Raw genomic sequence first — 11,043 nt, 5'->3', positions numbered from 1 at the left:
TCTCCCTTCATTTGGCATGAAGCTGCACATTCCTGATCAATTGCCACTTTTACTGTGGATACCTGAGCCTGTGTGTAGTTGTCAAAGACTAAGGTAGAGAAGTGATAGGGTTAATTTTAGCAACATCTTGTGTTGGAGGAGTCTACTTGTCTAGGTCCATTGCCAGTCACTGACTGCGGTGTGGCTCTCTGTTTAGTTTAGGGCTATTATTTCCAACATTGGAATCTGGACTACAGTTTGTTCTCTGCTGCTGCATGTTTGGAAGCTTGTGTTCACAGAAGGCCACAGCTATGGATGACAGATTTATGAAATCCATATTGCTGGCCTAAGTTTAAGCCTACCTCTAGTGACTAGTATCTGCAAGAGTCACCACCACTACACCATGACACTTGAGCTACACAGTGTAGCTCTAGACCCAAGCCATGCAACTGCTTGGGTAAGCTAGAAGAGTAGCAGAGAAGGTTTACAGACAGAACATTTACTAGGAGGTGTTTTTTTTTTAATTAAAAAGCCAGTGTCTAGTGCAGAGTCCATTTGCTTTTGTAATATGCACTATGATCTGTTAGTTTCACTAGTGATAGACATGATGCTGTTGGGATAAAGAACACAAAATCTCCTAAAATTTAGTGCTAGTACTCAGACTCTTGCAGGTCTGCCCTGCTGCTACTACTTACGTGGTCATGAGCACTAACTTCTAGTAGTGGAGTTATGGATGGGATTAGAGGAAACATGGAGCTCTTACGCTTAAGACCAAGTCCCAGGGTTGTCACCTTAATTATGACACAAGTCACTGTAGGTTAGTTTTCTTTGAGATTGCACCAAGGAGAGATTGGGCTCATTTTAGATTCTTTTTCCTGTAGGAAAGGCTGGCAACAATACAAGTGCCTTTACCCTAGTACATTAACTAAGCAGTAAGGAGCAGCTGTATAGTAGAATAGGTATTTATGACAATTAAGCAATAAGGTTAGGACAGTTGTCAGGCTAGTGCAGTTATGCTAGTTAAAATTTTGTACCATGGGACCTGCTGGTTGTTTTGTCTGGACTAGAGAGGAGCCAAGTCTGACTTGCTTCTGTTAATACCAAACTTCTAGTTTTGTATTGAAACGAGCCACTTCTGAAATAAGGAGAGTCCACCATGAACTAGTGTATCCAGCAGTTTATTTTGTCACAAGTCACTTAGTGTCTCACTTTACCATTACAGCTTTTGTCTTCTTCAGATTTTTTAAAGAGCCACTGACACCAGTGCAGTGACCATCAGACCAAGGATCACAGTAGCTGCTGCTACAGTGGTCCATGCCCCATCTCTCAGTTGAGTTTCTTCTGTAGGGAGAAAAGGTAGAACCACAAATTAGTGACCACATTATGCAATAAACTTGAATTAGCAACAACATGCATCAGCTAGGTAAAGGAGAAGAGCATTTGTTCCATACCTTGGGTTGAAGGCCATTCATCTGCTATGAAGATAACAGGACCAGGTAAGCTTGCTACACCAGAGTTCTCTGCTTGCATCACAACATCTGCAAGAGATCAGTCACCACATGATTGATTAACTGAAGTCATGGAAATCCACTAATCTAGCAAGCTAACTGGCTATATTCTAGTTCTGTCCAGAGAACAGAACAGAAGTGATTCGAGGGCTAGAAAGCCATGTCCTACAAAAAGGTTGTAAAGTGGGTTTAGTCCAGAAAAGACAACTGAGGGGTACCTTACTTTTACATACTTTAGACCTCCCTACTGATAATAGGGCTGGGTCACTTTTATTTAAAAAAAAAAAAAAAAAAAAGACTAAATCAGAGGCTTCAATCACAGCAAGGGATGTTTAGGTTAGACATTAGGCAAGCTTTAACTGTAAGGGTAGTTAGGCACTGGAACAAGTTACCTAGATGGTTTGCAGAATCTGTCACTGGTGGTAGTTCAAGAAAGTCAGAGGTAGATTAGATAGTACTGCACTGAACCAGGACTAAGGAGACTGGCCTAGAAGACCTAGCAAGTTCCCTTCCACACCTACGTTTTATGATTCTGCTGTGGTATGACAGGATGTTTACTGTGACATTCTAGTTGCCAGCAGTGATTAGATCCTACCTCGTTTGTTTCTGGCTGACTGAGGACATCTTGGTGAACACAGAGGGGAATCCAGATGAAGTCTGTCACAGAGTAGAGCACTGCAGTGGAAGTACACCTAGAGCAAAGATAAGGGAGAGACATTTGGTGCCTAGGAAGCCCCTAGCATTTAGCTACTGCAAGAGGGACTGCACTTACTAGGCTAGTGAGAGCCTTGTCATCTGAGACAAAGGCAAAGGTTTTCACTTCAAATCTTTGGCGATAGTTGGGATAGCTGACTGCTAGGCCCACTGGATGAAATACAGTTCTGTAGTTGTCCAGTTCATAGTCACACCTACAGGAGATACATGTTGAAAGTCATGGGGGAGGGGAAGAGAGGAAGGCAGTTTCTTAGATAGGTCAGAGTTGAAATCAGATAGGAGAGTCTTGGAATGGTTGCTTCATTAAAATTAAAGTTTAATATTTAGTCCATTGCCCACAAGAGACCCTCAATACTGTTTCCAAGAGGTCTGCCAGAGCTTGCAGGTCTGCATTTGGCCAGCAATTCACTGAGGGTTTGATTCACTCAGTTGTGAACTATTATTTGAGTTCCAGTTGGAATTTGCAGTTGAGCATGTGCACTCAAGTGTCTAAAGGACTAGCTTGACCGAATGCTACAATGACCTATGCTTTTGTGATCAGATCTTAACCAGACAGCAACCCTTTGCTCCTACATTCATGTGAGGAGCCTGACAGTACAAGTCACATTGCTCTCACAGCTCCAACAAGCTTTTGCATGGTATTTCAGGGAAACCCTTAGGGGAGGCTGGCCTGCTCATGTTCCTGCAGCAGTTGTATTATACCTACCCATCCACAACAATGTTCCACCGGGGCAGAGAGCTTGGATCTTGTGATGTTGTTGCCCAACAGTCATCCAATACCAGTTTGATGTTGGGGTCATTGCGGTTCAGAACTTGCACTTCCAAGAAGATTGGTTGCCGCAGATATTTCACAATAGGATACTGGTCATCACTGTAGGGCTGCAAGTAGGAGTCATCTGAAAAACCAAGTATGGTAGAGTTAGACAGCCCAGTACACAAGAGGTAGTAATTCTTGCAGGAATCTCAATCTAGAGACAGGAATAAGCCAACTATGTAAGAAGTCTGATACTGTATGTGCATAGAAGGACACAGCTAGTGGGTGCTTTAGTTGAACTCCTTACATAGAGAGAACAGTAAGCCTCCTAAAGCTGACATCCCCACTGGATTCCCCCATAGCAAGAGGCTCTATAAAAACAACAAATGTAGTCTGCCAGGTCTAGGTCACAGACCAGCTGTGAAGGATTCATGCCACCCCCAGATACATTTTGCTCTCCAGGTCTACTTCTTTGGATACTAGGGACTGAAGAGTTCCTTTGACTATGGAGGGAGTCACTTCATTTCTGCCCTGGCCATGATTTGCAGCTAGATGCAAGCTTTACCTGGATAGATCAGCAGGATCAAGGAGAGAGGACCCTGGTTTATTGAAGAAACTGGAGGAGGGAGACTGCTTATCCTTATGCTCAGGGACGCATCACCACTTTTGTAGGTGCACACTACTGTCAGCCTGAAAGAGAATGCTCAGCATCTCAGCACAAGGTTGGACTGTTCAAATTGCTGGCTCTTTGCTTAGTGTTGTGACCGGCTCTCACCAGCAGAGTTGTGGACTGACCTGAATTCACTGTCCCTAGAAATCCTGCGTGGTGGTAGATCTGCCCACAAAGCACGAACTTCATTCTCATAAATTATCCTCTCGCCTTCAAACTACAGGGGATACAGGAGTGTTAGTGACTGCCCTGCCACTGGAGCTCCTTTAGCAGTCACTGTCCTGGACACTTACCCTCTGCCTTGTTCCACACATGTTCAGTGGGACATGAAACCGAACCATGTCATTTGAGGGAGACTTGAAGACTGGTTTGCATGTAGGATCTCTTAGCCTGATGGTATCCAAGTCTAGGGCTGGTTTTGTCCTGTCACGGAGTACTTCAAAGTCCATGTAGCCATCCTGAGTGCACACAGCAGCTGAAACATTCAAGGAGGTTGGCATGGGTTGCTGTAGGGTGACTCCACTACATGGCACTGTGGCAGCTCCTGGCTCAGTTCAGTGAGGGACTAGAGTCTTTTAGCTGAGCTGTGTGTGCAGGGGCCCTGACTACCCTAAGTTGTTCTGCACCTAACTGGATTGTTCCTGGTCTCCATTTTGTATAGCATGATCTGGAGGGCAAGGATCCTGCAACAGCTCATGTCAGGAAGCTCAACGACCCAGAACTGCTCACAAAGCAGTGCTCTATGGCTCACTGAGGAAGAATCAGATTGGGTGGGCTGGAGTCCACCCATTAGCCTGCCCTAATGGGCTCAGACCGGGGAACCTGTCTATTACCTACCCCATAGGGCAGGTAAACAATGGCTCTGGTGCTGAGACACCCAGCCCATTCTTAAGGGAGTATAAGGGGGCGGGGGGGAGAAGAGGGGAGGGGATGAGCAGGGCAGAACAAAGCCCTCTAGTAGCTGCTGACAGGCTGAACAATGCGGGGGGAGAAAAAGGGGGAAGTCCTCAGAAATGGAGTTGTGATCGGTTTGCTCCTTTTCATGGGGATGGCAGAAGGCACGTCATTACTATGTGGACTGTCAGGGGAGCTAGGTGATCACCAAGCAGTGGGTCATGTCCAGATCACCCAAATATCAACTGAAGAAACTGTCCTTACCAGCAAAGAAAGGGCATCTATATAGACCCAGGAAACGACCTCAACTAAATGGGCTCCAAGACAAAGGTGCAGAGTCCCTACATAGGACATTTTGCTTGCCAGCTACTAGGAGTTTGCACCAGACATATCTGCACTTTTAGCCGTAGGTGAGCTCAACTATTATGTTCCTATCAAAGATAGAAGCCCCAGATTCAGAGAGTAATATGCTGTGAGGTTACTCAGTCTCCTGCATTAAGGAAATTCATCTCAGGGAGCCACTGACTTGCAACACTGTCAATCTGTAGATCAGTACTTCAGGGACAGCTAGAACTGCACTGCTACAGGAAGAATGGGCTATCTTACCTATTGGTGCATGTTGGTCACAGGGACACTCTGGATAAGTCACCATTGACACCATTTCTCCATGGAAGTTGAAAGTTAGCCTTAGAGATGCCATGTATGACTGAAGTCCTAAGCAGCTCTCCTCATACAGCTGGAAGAGAAGGAGGCCATGACATTTCATATCTGAGTAGTTGTGTTTGCAGCAAAGTTAACACTTTGCCTCTGAATCTGACAGTCATTTCAACTGGACTAATCTAGCCAGCAATATTACGGTTTCAGAAAGATACTTCTCAGCTGTTTAATACATCTCCTGGATCAAGTAGTAGGGATTTGGAGAGTTTGAATCAGTAAGACTAGATCCAAAGTGTCTGTTCATGGAACTATGCATGTTAGACCTAGATTGAAGTTCCAAGTGAGCCATTCAAGTGTACTTTTGACCCTGCAGAATGTGGTCCATTTTCTTTCAACTTGAACTCTTACTTAGGGGGCATCAGATTGCAGCATGCTATATTCTGTCCACACAACCATTCCTGACCCAAAACTGACAAGATCAGCAGAACACAGAATGGTATTCCCTCCCCTTCATATCTAAGGATATTAGACCAGCTTCCTCTTGTCCTTGCCTCTCATCTTATACATTAGGGATGATCTCGATCCTTATGGAGAATTTCAGGAGGGTGCTTCATGATTAGCATGTAGCAGACATGAAGCCTCTCCTGGTGAGCACAGAGGTTGAGCTACTGGCATAAGAAAGACAAGGGAAGGATCAGAACTATTGATGCTAGAACAAGCAGCCTGAATTTGATGCGGTAGCAAGGGGTAGTCTGACAGGAGGCATTGCTAGAATGGTCAGCAAGGGAGATTTTTAGCAGATGTATCTGGGGAGGGCTGGTAGAGATGGGGCTTGTGTGGGTGTCAGGAAGGAGACAGTTTTAGCTGTATTAGAAGTTATGCTTAGGAAGCTTGAGGTGATCTGTGTGTGGGGGTTGAGTCTGAGGGAGGTTCAGACAGTTGCCAAGCGGTGGCACGAGAAGGACTGACCGTCTAGTCAGTGCCTTGGTATTGACTCCAGATGTCTCAGTCTGGTTTTGTAACCAAGTCCTTCTCTACTCCATCTTTCAAAAAGAAAATTGAATTTGTGACCTTTCCTAAAGGAGATACTGCTAGTCTGTAGTGATCTTACTCTGGACTTCAGGATTCTTCTGTTGATGTGCAGTTTCACTCCCCTTTGTGTGTCCAGAGCAATTCCATTTGCTTGGAGTTCATTCATGGGAATGTTTCTGTTTTCTATACTCAGAGCTGAGAGGATCCCTGGGAAAGCTGGGATGGCAACAGTCATGTGTGTTGAGTTACAGGTTGCTGGACCTGCAATAATAAGCTCTGTTAGTTTCTATAGAAGTTTTAAGGTACAAGTCCCTCTAGGTCAGCAGAGGGGCCAGCTTCCTCGGTGAAGAGAGGAAGTTTTACCTGGTGCACAGATCATTCTTGATTCTACAGTTAGTCGCTGGTCAGGAGGCCCATATGAAAGCTTGAGTGCCACAGTATACAGCATCTGGTTGTCTTGCTGCAGAGGACAGACATGGTTGAGAACAGCAGGTTATTCACAGTGATGTTTCCAGTGTCGGCATTAAAAAAAAATTCTATTAGGATTCAGTAAGCTAGGCTGCAGTTCTGGAGAGACTTCAGATGTTATGAGAAGTCTTGCAGGGCACATTGGCCATTTAAATTGCTGTTGGGGTTAGGGCAGAGGTAGCCACTGGAGTAACACTCTGGCTGTTTGTTACTCCTGTGCAGAGGAGTTCTTGGAAAGGGTGAACAAGCTCCATTCTAAGGCCTCATGCACCACATGGTGTCATAGCCAGAAGTCAAGCTACAGCTGTTGTGAGTCAGCAGTAGAGATTTCACTACTGTCCTTATGACAAGATGGGCCAAGCTACTTAATATTATTACCATGGGTCATTGTTAAGATGCTTAGGTCATTTATTAATTTACAGGCATTATACAAACCCACTTCTCTGCATAGGAAATATTTTGCCTTTTTGGTAGCTTCCTAGTTCTCCTCTAAAGCTCCTACCTTGTAAGAGGTGACTCCAGTAGCACCAAAAGAAACCTGGAAGATTAGGTTGTTGCTGTCAGCTAGGAATGTGTATCCTTGCTGCATGGCTTGCCAAAGGCTTAGCCTGTGTGTTCTTCTTCCATCATCTATGGACAGTATCCAGGCCATCTGAGATTCTGTAGTCTGCAATTTGAGATTTCTGGTTAATCAGTCAAGGTCTTAGCAAGCAGTATGGTCATTGTTCTTATCCTTAAGACTTCTGAGACTAGGGTGGCTTGATTTAGATTGAAGTCACTAGTTTTTAAACCTAGTTAGAATCTAGCAGGAGACCTTGATTAAAGTCAATTATGAAAATAAATGCCAAACAAGATTTAAAATAAATATTCTCAGTAGTATAACCATTAAGTGGTGCTGATTTGCACTGTGGCAGCCTTTATACTACATGTAGTAATTTTTGGTATCCAGAAGGATAACTACACACATTTAAGTAATTACATAGCTTTGATTTATAGTTTACTATGTTTGTTAGTAGATAATGCTGAATGAGGAGTTTGCTAGGTGATTAGTCAAGATTTGTCAAGTTAATTGAATTCCAGTTTCCCTTCAAAGGTGTTTTATTATTAGTTAAGCTACCTTGAGCTTTCTGGATATACAAACTATTTTCATAAACTTTTTTGTGTTTCAAGTTAATGGCTATTAAAACACAGAATCAGGATCTTTAGTGACCTGAATGGCTTGTTAAAGGACATAACCAGAAACTTTTTTTGAACTAGCAGGATTCATCCTCTCATGCCTCAGATTGTAAAGGGGGGGGGGAGAAGAGAAGAGGAGACAATAGGATTTCCTGTTTATGTCCCAGTGATCTTAACTTTGACTGAACTAGTCATTAAACTGACATAGCTAAACAGGAGCAGGCACATAGCTCATTTGGCACTTTGGAATTCTGGTTCCAGGTGCTTAGGCAGTGGCTGCCACCAACTCAGTGGTTTGAGTTTCTTTAGAATTCCAAACTTCTACTCTTCCTTAAGTGATTTTAATAGATTAAAGCAATCTTAGGCCTTAAACCAAGTTATAATAAAATATTTTAAATTTTAGATTTTTAATTTAGTAAAAATCTAAAAAAAATTTATCCACACTGGTTAAGGCTTTAGCAGTTGCAGCTTGGCTATCCAACCCTAGAAATATACTTGGTCAAGCTACTTTAGCAAGTAACAGAAGTAGTTTCTGCAGGCAAAACATTAGTTTAGTGGCATGCTATTTTGGACACCCCAGCCCCCTTTTTGATAGAAATTTCATACCACATGTTCATCAGCAAAGCTGGGAATGAGTCTTGGAAATACAACCTGAAAGAGAATGGGACAGCAGCTGAATGCAAGGCACAAAGTTCTAACAGGTAAAGAAACAGTATATGGCAACAGAGACTAGGAACCTCCAATCCATTACAGTAATGGAAGCTTGGTGTATTGCATTATTCTTAATGCAAGTGGGCTGTATCTGGCCTCTAGCCACTGCATGTCAGAGAACAGAGGAAAACAGCATCAATGCAACTTTCCCTTGTAGGTCTAGTGTACTTATGTTCCTAGCTTCTAATCAGTAGCCAGTGAAGAGGTCCACATACACTGGATATGCTTGACACAGCCTAACCTGAACATATACAAAAGACAGTCAGTCAAAGGTAACTAGCAAGGTTTTACAGACAGACAACTCCAGTTACTAATCGGAGTCGCCCCAGACCAGAAAGGGGAAATCCACCACCAGTCTTCTTTCCTCACACTTATTGCCTACAGAAGAGGCTCTACAGGCATATCATCTTTAAGGCTTTATTTGAGAAGCCATTGAGTTATTATCAAACTCAACTCTACAGGTAAGAGCAGTTACGTTTCCAAGAGCTTGTCAGACTGCTCCACTTACTGCCATGAAGTCTTTAGTACAGTTTGTAGCTCCTGTAAAAGTAGTAGGGACGACTTCATCTGCTTGAAGAGCATCACAACCAATACTGTAGGTTACATTCTTGTCCCTTGCAACTGTCTTGTTAAGCAGCAGCAGCTTTATTCTCAGCTGGTGTGTGTCATGCTATAGCAACAGAACACATTGGTCAGAGTAAGATACAGTAGCATATTTTTACATTGCTAGATGTTGCCTCAGATCAGCAATTAGATCTTATCTTCACATATGGTATACGTCCAAACTTTACATCCACTGTCAATTGAGTGAAACTTTGTCTATAGAAGGTACAAGGTTAGTTATAAGTAGGCAAGCACAGCAGTATTAATGCTTAATCAGGTAAGCCATTTGGGTTGTCTGACACCTTTGATTAGGTCTCAGTATGGGTCTCAAGTCATCTCTCACACACACACGACTATATCTGTACTAATACTTGGACAGTGGTATGCAACAGAGAAGTTGGCCTGGGGAAGTCTTTCACTGGCTATTTTAAGGTTTCACCTTAAAGTGGAAATGTTTCATGCCATGCATAGTCCAAGTATTGCACCACTTGGTCTGGTTTTCAGGAGTAACCATCAACCTCAAGCTAACTTCAGAGCTTGTATCAAGTGACCATGTTCCCAAAGCAGAGGGACAATTTTACCTCTAGTATAGTGCAGTTCACATACAGAGCAGTTAGAGTCAGCCTCTCATGATCCACCACGTAGTCACAGTCTACAATCTCTTCACCACTTGCATCTAGAAAAAAGAAACAGGTCAGCTATGCTGCTAGATGTTGCCCTGAAAAAAAATCCAGCTAGATATGCAGCAATACATACCAACTACATGGACCTGCCAGAAGTTGCTTCCAAGCTCTCTGGGTAACCCAATCAACATTTTGTCATTGTAACAAGACACTGTCCCTACAAAAGGAAATGCACAGTCATATCAACTCCTTGCAACACAGAAACAACAAGGAGTCCTTGTGGCACCTTAGAGACTAACAAGTTTATTTGGGCATAAGCTTTCATGGGCTAGAACCCACTTCATCAGATGCAAGGACTACTCATTGTTTTTGAGTATACAGACGAACACAGCTACCACTCAGAAACTTGCAACACAGAGCACTAGACAGTTAACATTCAAGCTGTTAATAGGATAAAGCCTTTCTCTCACTCCTCTGAATGAAGAGAGGGGTCATTAGTTCTGACCACACCCCAGGGTCGTTAAAACTATCTGATCAGCCTAGAGACAAGTCCACCACCTCCACCATGCTCAGAAGAATGCCCTGGTTACCTGGGAAGTCTAGAGCCATGGAACTATTAACACCAGTTGTCAAGGGCACTATAAGGCAACCAAGTAAAAGAAGCAGCCTGCAAACAAGAGAGAAAATGCTCAGAAGCCAGCACAGCAAACAGAACCCACCCCATATACATCCCTAGCCCTCCTCCCTTACCACATGCTGCAAAAGGACCAGCCGGGCTGCAATATCAGTAACTTCATAGCTGAGATACAAACCACCCTGAACAACTCACCTCATATGGAGATGCAGGGGTTATATAGGAGGAGCTGCAGCCCCAGCACAGGAGCAGCTCTTGGAAAACACCTGGGATGCTTTCCTCATTACCTGCTAGCAGCTGACTCTGAGGCTGATGGTTTACACCTGGCCCTGTTCTGTGCTGCAGTCAGTGAGGAGGGGGCAGGTTAGGGACAAAGCTCCTCTTTCAAGGGGATTTTATGCCCCTTTGCACAATTTGCTGTTTCCCTTCACTTTTAACATTATTTTGATATCCACTTTTCCTTTCACCCTGTTCTTCCACTGCCTTTCTCCCTTTGCTGGAAGATGGGGCAAAATAGCTGATGAGCTAGAAACAGATGAACACTTTGTGTTGCAGCCTTAAGCTCCCCTTGCCCTTTGCCCCTTACCAAGGAGAACACTTGGCATTGCTGGGCTCTTCTG

General features: G+C 43.8%; 1 protein-coding gene across 1 annotated transcript; it reads right to left on the bottom strand.

Moving 5' to 3' along the window:
- Positions 1 to 1,222: 1,222 nt before the first annotated feature.
- Positions 1,223 to 10,586, bottom strand: ZP2 (zona pellucida glycoprotein 2). The gene is made up of 18 exons (XM_065412262.1): positions 10,540 to 10,586; positions 10,380 to 10,456; positions 9,923 to 10,006; positions 9,748 to 9,842; positions 9,072 to 9,233; positions 8,459 to 8,503; positions 7,179 to 7,343; positions 6,572 to 6,668; positions 6,288 to 6,469; positions 5,126 to 5,255; positions 3,919 to 4,100; positions 3,751 to 3,842; positions 3,521 to 3,645; positions 2,908 to 3,097; positions 2,260 to 2,395; positions 2,083 to 2,179; positions 1,431 to 1,517; positions 1,223 to 1,320 (listed from the first exon to the last, which is right to left on the bottom strand). Exons 1-18 carry the CDS (start codon positions 10,584 to 10,586, stop codon positions 1,223 to 1,225), a joined length of 2,091 nt encoding a protein of 696 aa, XP_065268334.1.
- Between the last annotated feature and the right edge of the window lie 457 nt (positions 10,587 to 11,043).

This window comes from Emys orbicularis, chromosome 10 (assembly GCF_028017835.1).
Source record: "Emys orbicularis isolate rEmyOrb1 chromosome 10, rEmyOrb1.hap1, whole genome shotgun sequence".
Taxonomy (NCBI): Eukaryota; Metazoa; Chordata; order Testudines; family Emydidae; genus Emys; species Emys orbicularis.
The sequence above is the reverse complement of the archived record's forward strand: the minus strand, read 5'-3'. Positions and strand labels throughout refer to the sequence as shown.